Raw genomic sequence first — 13,237 nt, 5'->3', positions numbered from 1 at the left:
GCCCAATGTAGCTTACAGCAGCCTAAAGTGATTGTGGGTCATTATGAAGATGAAGCAATTTTTTAAAAAGAAATTATGTATTAATATATCTCTGCATATCTGGAACCCACTACCTTGTCTGTGTGTGGTTACATTGCCCCAACTTTCTTATGCTAGAATACAATGGGACATTTAGAACGCACTCTTATCTCACTTCCTATTACAAGGAACCAACAGTCACTACTAGAAGGAATGACATGGAACCAACTGTATAATATCATAGAGATGATTTTTAAAATAGAAAATGTATTGATAAATCCTGGTTTCACTAGTGCTTGTATTTCAATAGCAAAAGTTGCACTGGTTAGAATCTATTCCCTCCCTAGTGGGAAGACCACACTGTATAGTGTGTCCCCCCACTCGAGTAGTTCAGCAGTGGAACAAGCTGCCTAAGAAGGTAGTAAGCACCCTCTTACTGGTGGTCTTTAATCAGTGGCTGGACAGATACTTATCATGGCTGATTCTGCATTGAACAGGGGGTTGGACTAGATGTCTCATATGGCCCCTTTCAACTCTATCATTCTAGTAACGGAAGCACATGTGATTTGGTTTTTGCCACATATATCTGCATGACTTGGGTCCTAGGATGCCTGGGAGAAAGATAGGTATGTAAATATTTAAAATATATAAAAATACAGAATTATGATTACAACCAAACAGATTCTTTTACATTTTCTTTATTTATATTTTTTTTAGTTCAAGAATTACACACTAGCCAACATTATTATATATTTACATGCTGAAACTGGCTGTATTAAGTTTAGATTCAAGAAAATATCTCTTATGTGCTACTCAATTTACAATCATAATTTAATTACCTCCATTATTCTCAGAGGTTAGCAGTCCTTTTGAGAAAAAACATGAAAATCTGATGCAATGATATCCACTAGTAGTTTGCATTTTCTAGCCATTGGAAAATGTGCATTATGTGCATATTAGAAAGGCTACAAGGTCATTAGTAAGGCTGATGATTACTACATTATGAATCGTACTAAGGAAAGAGAGAGAGAGAGAGAGAGAGAGAGAGAAAGAGAGAGAAAGAGAGAGAGAGAACAGTGCAAAGACAGTACTAACAGAAGTATTTAAACACCCATGCAAATTAAAACGTGAAACTAAAAACATGGTCAACAATAGAGTTCTTGGATGTTTCAAATGCCAATGTGAACTGAAACTATATGATGGAGTTTAAATATACTTCCTGGTGACATTTTCTTAATCAATGAAGCAAACATAAAATGCTGATAAACTTGAAAGAGCAAACTTTGGAGATGAGAAAAAACATTACAGAACTAAATTAACTTCCCAAATATCAAACTGTAGCTAAGAGTTCAGCTATTAAAAATGTTTATTATCAAAGCACTTAAAGAAATAACTTGACACATAAGAAACATGTTGCATATAGCCTGCAAATATGATCCATTCCAATTTATCATTAATTCTTTAAAATGGATGTTTAGAGATACTATTTGTACAAGCTGGAATATGGATGAGTTTCATTTAACATTCCGTTTACTCCTCCAAAATTCTGACAAATATTTCCTAGTGCATTTTGTTAAACATTACCTTTGGTGTTAAGCAGTGTCTCAATAATGTTCCCTTTTAATAAATTTCTAAAATAAAGTATCTTTGGCATTGGGGGGTTGGGGAGAGGTGGAAAGAACAGAATATTATACATTGGCTGATGTGCCTTTTGAAATCCGGTTTTATCTTTGTTTTATAGACTTTAGAGGTCCAACTTGCATTTACACAAAAAGGGACAAAATCCAAAAGGCTTATCAGGTTCTGGTATGCACAGAGAGCTTTAAATTCACATGGCATGGGATTAGTGCATGGTAAGGATGCTGTAAACCTGTGGTTCTCCTATGTTGCTAATCCCACACCATCATTCTGCTCTTTGCGCTGACTACTTGCTGTTCATTTTCCCTTAAGCCGGAAACATGAACTCTGCATCTATGTTGTGATAAAGAATAGGGACTATGTTCTAACCCACACAGAATTTTCAGCGGAACCCGTCATGACACATAGTAATTTCCTTCCAGAGGCATGCTCAGTTAACCACACTACATCATGACCAAAAATGAAACTGGAGTCATTTTTAAACCATGTTAATAAACTTATGGTTAATTCCCTTTTGCCACTACTGTGAATTTCTATCAGCCCAGCGCTCTTAGAATCACAGTCTTAGTGCAAATGAATATTGGAACAAATATTTCTGTTACTGTGTCCTATAATATCCAGACTCCAGAAGGCTCCAATATACAGAAGGAGGTCTGTATTTGCTAAAGTTGACCCATTCTCTTTAATGGCAGAAAAACCTATGAATGAAACCCCGCAATACACGTATAATTTCCCCCATTCTAATGTAATTTGGATAAGTGTGCATACCTTCTTGGACTTGCATGCATATACCACAGCCATTAGATGGGGGGCTATTTGACAATCTTCAGTAGTTTTTTCACCACTGTACAAATGAATTTGATGCTGTTGAACAGAAAATAAATTCTGTACTTTCCATGGATTTCTATATTAAAACTCTTCTCTGGAATCCAAGTCTTATGCAAAAGGGTGTTTAAATTATTCCGCTAGAGAACTGCAATTATAGTACTTAAAAAAACCCAAAATATTATCACTGAACAATTACTGTTTCTATTAATTGCTCATTTACAGCTTATTTAAATATTTACATAATTTTAGGACACTAATCTAAACCAATAGAATCAGCTTTTTGCCTTACATTAAAGTACAAATTAGAAGTTAAAAATGTTAAGAAATCTGATAATATTTACACGTTAGGCTTTAGTTACGATTGCTCACATTATATGTTCTATATACAGATAGCAAAATGTTATGATCACTACTGTAAAAGTATTGTACCCTGGCCTTCCTTTCCTTTTCTCCAAAGAAGTATTTCACAATTTTCCTTTTCTTCCCTTAGATATTAGGACTTTTAAAAAAAGTTACTAGTGGACAATGGTGTGTTTTTTTCTTTTTCTTTTTCTAAAAGAGAAGAAATAGGCAAGCAATGTGAGAACTATTCTACTTTTGAGATGCTTGGAGGTACAGTACTATTGTAATGTCAAACTGTGCAATGCTTTGTAAGAATTGGATGCATTGATCTGCTGATATAGAAATGCCCAGTTACCCTGTATAGTAAGATTTTAAATACATTAATAATTTGCTTTCTGAAAAAAATATTCACATATCAGTTGCTTATAGAAACAAAACTTATTAGCTTATTCCTTTAAAACATCAACGTAAGGTTGTAGCCCAAATCCAAAGAAACACGAGCACCACAGAAGGCTGCATGCCTGCAGGGCCAAAGAGAAATCAGGAGCTGAGAGGAGAACCTGGTCTCAGCCCTGATCTGTTCTCGGGAGTGCAAGAGCAAAGAGATGGGCAGGCCAGCCTTAGAGTGCAATCCAATGGCAAGTTATTTCAGTCTAAATTTGAAGAAGTCCATGGGCGTAGAGTGGAGTAACTTCATAGGATTGCAGTGCTAAGCTCTCTTTGAATACCCTCTTCCCTGCTCCTGTATCAGATCATTACCACACTTATACCCCCTTTGTCCTCTAACAGCTCTTTTTACCATCTATTTGATGTTTCTTACAAGATCTCCTGAGACTCCATTCTTGCAACTGTACTATCCTGGTCTGAGGTGGGAGGTCACTGGAGGTGGGGATTAGTCTCCTCATTGCATTCAGCAACTTGCCTGCATTTTTGGTATAGCAGATCCATAGGCAGAAGCCAGTTTCTGCTTATGGATTGCTCTCAGTGGACTGGGCTGCCAGTGTGTATATACAGATGGCACATGTGTGTACACACACAGGCTCATACAGACATATATATACACATACTGAAATATGTGTCTATATAGTCATTATATACTTAGATAATGTTTAGTGTTTTGATCACTCAGATTAATGACTCTGGAACATAGGTTTAGTTCATAATTTAAAAATATTTTGGTTGCATTTTTAATAAACATTTTAATCTAAACTTAGATGGGATTTGTTCCCCAGATCTAGCTATATTCCTGCTCTCACGTTCTCTTATGCATTGTGCTTTTGTATCTGGCAGATTCTAAGTTTTTTTTATATTAGAATATAAAAATTCTCAGATGTCTCCTTCAGTGCTATTACTTAAGATTTTGTTTCTCTGGGTATGAAAACAGAAAATGTTCAGAACAACATTGCTTGGTTCTTTCTTCCCAGTCATTAAAACTGCAATAGTACGGAAACATAACATTCCTTAGGCAAACATAAATATGCTGCATGAATTGTCAATCTGGAAAATGCATATTAGACTTACTAGCAGTCATATACAGAACATATTTACAGAGTTTTAATCGCAAATATTGTTAAAACTGTGCCATGTTATATAGTTGTAATTTTACCATGATTTCACAAAGATGGAGAGAAAAACACCTTAATTGCTGGCTGGTAACATCATGAAACCTGAAATAAATGAACAATTATTATGCGGAAATGTGACCATAACAAAATAAGTAAGAATTTATTTCAACTCCATTCAAAGGTAACAGCTTGCTGAAATTTCTTTTTCTGAAGCAAGTAATATAATACTTTCCCTCTTTCTTTTACTATATGCTGATATTACATAGGAGAAAACCAATGTGCGTTTCTAAAGTTACTGTTTTCCTACTTCTCCTTAAATCCTCTTAAGTGCTTACTCCTGAAAGCACTTTTCCTTTACAAAAAAGGACCTCATTGGCATGACTGTGCACTTTCTTTTTGTAATCTCCCTGGGAAAAATTCCTTCCCTGTTTGGCAAGGTCAGAAAATATTATGGCTTTTACTGTAAAATTCCAGATATCTTAAAGTGCAGTACTAAGAGATAATTTTACAGTTTCCACGAAAGCTGACCTGCTGAACGAATGTGAAAAAAGAAGTACTTTCTTACAATATCCATATACCCTCTGCCCCACAACATTAGTGACAATGCTGGTACTTTGTCTGTTTTTCAAACTTCTGTGAAGTAATAAATAAGGGTGTGTATAAAGAGAGGGGAAAGCCATGAATACAGCATGACAGATCTCACATAAGATGGTCAAAGTGCTTGTAAAATTATTTTGAAACATTGCTCATTTGCACATGAACATCACAAAAACAACAATGTTCTGACTTTCAAAGTGCACTCAGGAAAAATTCAGATGGGAAACCACCTCTTGTCTGAATCAAATGGTCAGTGTCTCTGCAAATCCAAAATTCATTCAAAATTCCAACTGGTTCTGAGTTAATAGGTATCTAGCAACACCTATTTGAAAAGTCCTTTACAAAAGGAACATGAATGCATTGAATTAGATAGAACAGATGCACAAGAAGAAGAAATTGACAACATTTAACATTTTAGAGGAAGTTCTTTTCCAACAATGTGTTATTTCTTGAAACAGAAACACATGTCTCATTTCCCTTGACTAAGCAGTTCTTTTATATTAGAAGAAAGAACTCATTTTGAGTCTAGCAAGGATTTCTACTGAGCCAAATGTAATGACCATATAATATAATAATACCTGAAGAGTGTGAGGAAATGGCGTGGGGGACAGCTGAAGGGGCTATTTTAAAACCCAGAATGAAAAAATTCTGTTTCTTTCACCGATAGTGGAATATTCAGCTATATGTGAACAATATAAGTAATATTTCCTAAGTTCTCTCATTCAGAACAATAACAACACCACATCTTTATACTGAATGAATACGAAGAATCTTTTATCTCAACTAGAGGTTTGGTCTTTTCTTTAAAAATATATGTTGTCTAAACAGCCAAAGCATTTACAGATATGATTTTGTTCAATTAAATTAGCAATACAGAGCTTGTTGGAAGGGTTCCAGGCAAACTGATACTAACTGTTTGGACAGTATAAATAACCTCTTCCTAGCCATTTTTTTTTAAAGAACCCCTAAGCATTCTTCTTTCTCTCTCCTATAAAGAATGACAAAGTACCAACAGAAAGCCCCCCATGAAGTCACCGCTGGCCCACTGGTATTTGGCACTTTACACAGATAATGATTTCAGACATTATGCTTAATGGCACACTGTAGCACATATTCAGACAACTCTCAGATTATTCCATGGATCATAATTACACAGCATGATAACCTGGACGGCTGTATCTTTTAAACAAATGCTGTAGATTTTTCATGAACTTAACATGTACTTGAAACCACACTCAACGTTTCAATTCTCACAGTCAGTAGCATGAACTACTTGGGAAAACATTGATGGTAGGCACTACTTATTTTCAAGTCCATGTATTTCACAGGTAATGTAGGAACATGATCTGTAAGCATGATATACATAAGATTACCCTTTCTCCAGTCAGGTAACACAGTGCATATTTCAGATGTGAGGAGGCATGATACATTGCTCTTAGAATGCAAATCTTACAGCTTTCTATGTCTGAAGTTCTTAACATTAAAATGAAGGCTAGGGGAAACAATGAAATGATCAAGTGCCAAATTCTGTTTCCACACACAATATAATGCAGTTATATTGTTAAGGGTCATAGTGTATACATTTGTACTGTAACTAAACATGTTCCACGGTTTTGCAAAAGAAATCCAAATGTTACAAAAGGGATTTATAGAGCGGACCAGCAACTAAGGTGTTTTAAAATAACTTTTGTCCTGAATAGGTTTTTTTTCTCCCTAAGTTCCACATTTGGCTGTACAACTGGTTTTGAAGGGAAATCCAGTTCTTGATATCTGTGTGGCTTTTGTTTTAGTTCACATAATAAAGCCAATAGACAATATTGAAGAAGGAAAAAACAACAGGGAAGAATATGCGTGACCATCGATCTATGGCATTCACATCAGTCAAGTCAGGGATGGTAATTTTCAACTGAGATGCACGTCTCCGTAGCCGGCTTTTCTTCTGTGCCACATGCCGCTCCAGGGCGTTACGGCCAAAGCTGTGTCTCGGTAAGCCAGCCTTCCGATACTGGATACTTGAGGTATCATAGGCCAACATGGTGCTTCTAGGGTCTCCAAGGCCTATAAGAGCTTCAGAGGCAGCCATCTCATTTTTAATTTCGAGTGTGCTCAACAGAATGTTTTCATGAGGATCCATCTGGAAAACACAAGAAAGTGTCTTAGTGTGAGCAATAAACCCCCAAACTGACCCAGACCTAAGATACCTAGCTGTTAATGTCAACCTACAAAAGACTATACTTTAAAGCTGCAAGTGTATGTTTATTTCTGGATACGTTGCTTTGATAGTACAGACAAATACATTATGTGATAACATCCATGGCCACATGTTTGCTGCTGAAAGTCTTGGAAGTCTGTGGGACTGCTAGTATGTACTTGAACAAATGCTACATTTCTTAGTCCTAAAAATTCTGTTCTGACAAGACTACTCAGCATTCACAATAAAAACTATTTCAATAGTGCTGCAGAATAAGACAATCTAAATATGATTTCTGGCCTTAACTCAAAGTTCTGCATTTCATTTGGATTCCTGGTGTTTTGATATAGTCTTCATCCTTTTGAAAGCAACATTGAAACTCTCAGATCAGTATTCAGATTTTGATCAAAAGATTTGATATTATCTACTACTGGATCTCTTTTAACTCGCAATGGTGAGGATAAATGCTATCTCCTTGTAAACAATTTATCCTGGAACAATTCATCCTGTCAGAACACAATAATGGCCATTACACTAGGTTGTACCTCAACAGTAAAAATAACCAGGCATTCATTTCAGAGTACCAGTGTCAATTACATGGTTTTGGTGTGTATCATTGGAATCTATAAAGTCGTAGAATTTTTAAATGCCATTTATAGTGTTAAGCAGACAAAAGACAAGTGAGAAGAGCCACAGTGAATTACACTAGGAAGAAGTATAGAATTGCTCTTTGCCATTCACAAGTTTATCTTCAGAAAAGTATCTACTGCTTATTTAGGAATGATCTTTAGTGGAATAGTCCTTGATTTAAGTATATCATAGTTAAAGTATATCATAGTTTCCCCCCTATTATCAGACAAAAAAGTATCACTTTAATGTTTAACTGACACTAATTATTATGCTGTCACATATTATACCTATATATAAATTTGAAAGTAATTTGAAACCCAGAAATTTTAACAGGTTTAATCTTCGTAAGATTTTTTTAGCAAGCCTTAATGGGCCAACTGACATCTTTCGATGGATGGTATTCTAATGGTGTAAGATGCATTTTCTTTCAGCTTTAAATGCTTCTGTATAAACACAGAATAAACTGTCTTTTATGTACTGCCTGATTAACTATTCTGTGTATTATCTATAATCAACACCCGTTCTGCTTCAGCAGCTGCTTCCACACTGGGGGGAAGAGTGGTACATAAAGAATTCCCACTTTGGTTTTGGGAATAGTCCTTCAATGTGCCAAGGCTTTTCTTTAATTTCTACATCTAGAAAAAGAAGCCTAGGAGAATTTTAATTTGAATGACAATATAAGTATGGAATCATTTTACTGAGTACCAGTGGCATATGTTTTCTTAAAGATTTTAGTCAGTTTTTCATATCCAAGCTATACTTTTTGCCCCTCATAAAGTAAGACAAAATGAACACAATTCAGAAATTTAGCAGCGTTTCTGGGAAGGAGGTTTTCAAGGATTTATCACTGGCTAGTAGGGTTGTCAACTATGGTTCAGAGGTTCCTGGACATTTGGGTTCAGAGCCTAGGGACAGAGGAGTTAGGGGAGGGGAAGGAGCTCTGTGAGGCCATAGACCAAGTGGCTATAAATGGTGCCTGTATTTTTAATGCAACTTCTTATATATTTTTGGCATTTTTCTAAAGATTGCTTTCAACTGGTCTAAAATATACTATATTAAATAAATAACCTCACTGTGTTGCTTTCAGTGAGATGGGACGTCTGAAGAAGGCTCCTTATCCATGTTCTTGTGCAAGTTGCCACACATCATAACTGCTAATGTGCAATAACATGAACATGTTCAGGTTGTGTGTTTCTGATAGGAGGTAAATGTAGACATACTTGGCTACAGAGCTGTAGACAAAGTCTTGCACATTTATAAGGTGTTTAAATTATTATTGCTCAGGAAAAATGTTCATTTAAAGTTGTTAATGCTGATATACCCCATTTAACTATGGACAATGGTACCATATTAAATACCAAAGAAATCTATAATCCATGTGTGGGACTTACCCTGCTGCCACATTTTGAGGCTCTGGGAATGAGGGAAAGTGGGGGGCAAACCCATGTAGTTGAAATCTGGCCAAAAGGTGAGTACTTTAGGTAGGTACCTATGTTCAGATGCTGGGGTCACACTGGAGTGGGCTGTGGGGGCTTCGCTGCACTTCCCTCTTCTTATTTAAAGTGACACCACAGAGATCTCAACCCGTTTCCCTCAGCAGTGGGAGAGGGGCAATCACCCTCCCAGCTCTTGTGATAGTTTGGGCATTGGGACGAATCCTTTTGCCACAGAGGCAGTGATTGTGTAGTCACATCCCACAGTCTGGGGACTCTGGTAAGGGATCTTGGAGTGGAGCCAAAACAATGGTGTTCCCAGCTCAGAGGCTGTTGGCAGGGATCACCAGGTGACAAGGGTACCATGCAGTCGCTGGGGCCCACATGGCTCCTAGAGTTTGCCCCAACAGGTGGGCTGGGGTATAGCCAGCCAGCAGGTCACCCAATTAAGGTTCTGTCACTATGCTGTGCCATGGTGTATTCAATAAAGTTGTGGCCTTTGTTTCTCTAAAACATCTGGTTGGTGGTCTATCACTTCTCACCCTCACCCCTCTCTATCCCCTGGGTCTGCAAGCTATCACAAAAAATTTGAAGCAAAGGTTTTGGAATATTGTAGCCGGACCTGAAGACTGAACTGTGGCCCATGTGGGACTGCTTCCCTTTATTTGGGGACTTTACCTATAGGACAAACTTAACAAATTAAGTCAAGGGTATCTTTATGCTTTAGTACAATTTTATCACGTTCTGGGAGTGCAGGGGAGCATATACAGTTCTCTCTGAGGTGATGAATGGGCAGCTGTCCTGTCCTCCTTTGAGTCATTTATCAGTCCCCCATCATCAGAGTCACAGCAACATTCGTTCAGAATGCTGGGTACGGACGAAGCTCAAGACTTCAATAGTTGTTCTGGAGAGAAAGAACATGGCTGCTGATGGTTATGCATAAGTGTACTAGAAGTGTGGCTCAGGTAAATAGCATACTGCCTATTTAATTCATGTTATTAAGGGAAAAAGTGATATTAATCCAGAATCAGCATGTCTTGGCATCTGGCCAATTTGAACAATGCCTAACACTGCAGCTGTTGGTTGACTGAAACAGTTGTCAATCAGGGTTGCAAGTACTCTGAAGGGAGTTTGCGTACTTTCTATTTAAGCTCTCGTGAAACAATTATTCTCTGAAAAAGAGGTGCCTGGGCAGAAGAAAGAAATGAGGCTATGCTGTCACTGTAACATCTGAACAGCGAGTACTGTTAAACGTGAATGTTAAACTCTGCTAAGGGGATGAATAAACAAATCGATTTGCTCTTTTGTAATCCTGCCTCCTGCACCTCAGTCATGCTTGCAAATAATTCATCATTCTTCACAATAACCAGCTCACATTAACACAGACATCAAAGCAAGGATTGGGTTACATTTCTTTAAAACCCACTGAACAAGCTTTATGTGATGAATAACACCAAAGATAAAGATTATTACACCTGTCTTCCATTTTATTTTCAAAACACGTCTGTTAAGTCGAGAAAGAAAGACTGGTCCGGTGTGATCCAGTCAGTTTCATGTTGGGTGAAGATTTGAATCCTCTCCATTCAAGTTCAGTGCTCTATCCACTATACCAGTGGTTCTCAACCTAGGGGTTGGGACCCCTTTGGGGGTCAAACAACCCTTTCACAGGGGTTGCGGCAGGGCAAGCAGCTTGGCTTGGGGGGCGCCATCCACACAACAGTCTTGTGGGGTAGATCAAGATAGAGTGTTCGTCTGTCTGGAGCAGCGGAAAAGAGTGAAATCAGCATGGTGGGACAAGTGGCAGAACTGAACTGAGAAACCACGGGAAAGAAACAATTTATATGCAATCATGAACAATGGATCATCATGCCATTGGTCAGTTTCGGTTTAATTTCTGTGAAAGAACACTTGCATAATTGTATGGTTGGGGGTCACCACAACGTGAGGAATTGTATTAAAGTGTCGCGGCATTAGGAAGATTGAGAACCACTGCACTATACTGCATTGGCTCTTCCAAATCAAATTCATATGGATCTTCCAAGTTAGGTACTGTGTGCAATTCACATATGTATGTGGTGAAATGTGATTGTCGTTTACAGCCTACCAGTAAATTGTCCCTAATAGGCTATGTTTTGGATAGTAGACACTTAATGTCTAAGCTTATAACAGAAAAACAATTCTGATCAGAATGCCTGGAAAAGTTCCCCTGTTACTTGCAGTTTAAACAGATAAATACTCCATTGTACATCTTCTGTAGCCCACAACAACCATTAACACTTATAACCCAAGCAATCTTTAAAACACTACCCCTCTATCACTGAATTCAGAAATCCTAGGAAGAGAATAGTACTTTTTTTCATGGGAAAAAACAACAGCTCATTATGACATATACGTCATGGCACCAAGCATTAAAGAATTTACCAGTTAGCAAACAGTAAATTCTTTAACATTGAAATATCAAACTGTTTAGAAAGAAGCATGTTAGCTCTGAGACAAGTACGTGATGACTATGAAACAAATAAAGCATTCTATTATTATATTTGAGGTAAAAAACAGGAGAAATCACAGCAGTAAAAGAGGGTAGGGTAGGTATGTTGAATGGGTGTGAATCAAACAAGCAGGATAGCAAAGTTCCCCTCCCTCTGAATTTCATTTTCTATTTCCAGTCAGAGCCCAAAGTTTAATAGCTAAACCAATCTTCAGCCTTCTACACATTTAATTTCAAAAGGAAAATAGGCAGCTTGGCCAGACAGATTTTTTTAAAAGATATTCAAATTCTAAAATTTATATACTCAAATGCATGAATCATGAGAATACTGAGTGTGATTGTTGGACACACAGGAAAAATCCCAATGTAATCAGACATATCAAGTTCCCAAACAGCCAGCTTTGGTGTCTTGTATGAATGTTGGCAAAGATGCCATTACAGTAACTGCAATATGACTAACTTCAGCAAGATGCCACATTTTCAGGGACTTTAGCAAGAAAAGGAAATTATTACCAGTGTATATGGCACCACTCTTTTTTTCTTGTAAGAAATGTTCTGCAGTTATCAGACACTTCCCCAGCAAAACCACAACTCAAGAAGGCTGGAGGTCTCTTAATCTTTTCCAAAAAGACATTGCTAATTACTTGATAACAATAAATTAGTAATGGATGAACCTCCAGCTGTCCTGCGCTGTATGTAAGAGAATGTATGTTTATTCATAAAAATCCAACTTTCCTTGGATGCCTCTTTTCAGTACTGCCTGACTTTCACTTCAAACCAGGAAGTACATAAACTTACAATGAAGAAAAATGACAGAAAGCAATTAACTTAATCTTTGGACCTGAAGCAGAGGTTTGAGTTTCAGATTAGGACAGATACCTTTGAGTTTCCTTGTGACAGATAGGTTCACCCATCCCTAATGAAAATGTATGCTTCTAAAACTAAAGAAAAGCTTAGCTACGACAGTGAAAAACACTAACTCTATGGGATGCCTTTCATCCAGAAGGATCCCAAAGTGATTTACAGACTTTAGAAAGCAACATCACTTCACCAACAAGTGCAATCACCTCTCTGGCGAAATGTGGTGGCTATCTAAGACCGTTTCTGCACCGGAGGCTTCACACTGAGCTGCAGGCTGGAGTTTGAGTCGGAGCAGGTTGGCCCGCGTCTTCCTGCTCCCACACGGGGCGGCATTTGGTCTGGTGAACCTCATCCTGGATTTGTGCTCCCACATGGCAGCCAGTACAGCAAAGTTCCCAGTGCAGAAATGGTCTAACACTGCCAAACAACACACTGAATTTTAAAATAGGAAATGAAAAAAAACAACAACAACACTGTAGCCAATTGAAACTATGCGGTGGGTGATGGTGAATGGTGGGGATGGGTCAGAAAGTAGGAGACATTTCATAAGACAACTAAAAGTTGGACAAAATGCTGACATTAAAATGCCAGCTCTTACAAAAACAAAAACAAAAAAGTGCCATGGGATTTTTATGGTCCAAGATCT

At 37.6% G+C, this 13,237-nt stretch overlaps 1 protein-coding gene across 5 annotated transcripts in view; it reads right to left on the bottom strand.

Annotated features, from left to right (window-relative positions):
• Positions 1–1,624: 1,624 nt before the first annotated feature.
• The window catches only part of GABRB2 (gamma-aminobutyric acid type A receptor subunit beta2), a 190,677-nt gene continuing 179,064 nt past the window's right edge, over positions 1,625–13,237 (bottom strand). For all 5 annotated transcript variants that reach the window (XM_077327209.1, XM_077327211.1, XM_077327210.1 and 2 more), the window contains one exon: positions 1,625–7,122. In XM_077327209.1, the coding sequence (XP_077183324.1) occupies positions 6,775–7,122 (348 nt within the window). In that variant the 3' untranslated portion in view covers positions 1,625–6,774. The remainder of the gene's footprint in view (positions 7,123–13,237) is intronic.

The sequence above is a fragment of the Paroedura picta genome, chromosome 3, assembly GCF_049243985.1.
Source record: "Paroedura picta isolate Pp20150507F chromosome 3, Ppicta_v3.0, whole genome shotgun sequence".
NCBI lineage: Eukaryota > Metazoa > Chordata > Lepidosauria > Squamata > Gekkonidae > Paroedura > Paroedura picta.
Note: the sequence above shows the minus strand (reverse complement) of the source record. Positions and strands in the feature narration are given on the sequence as shown.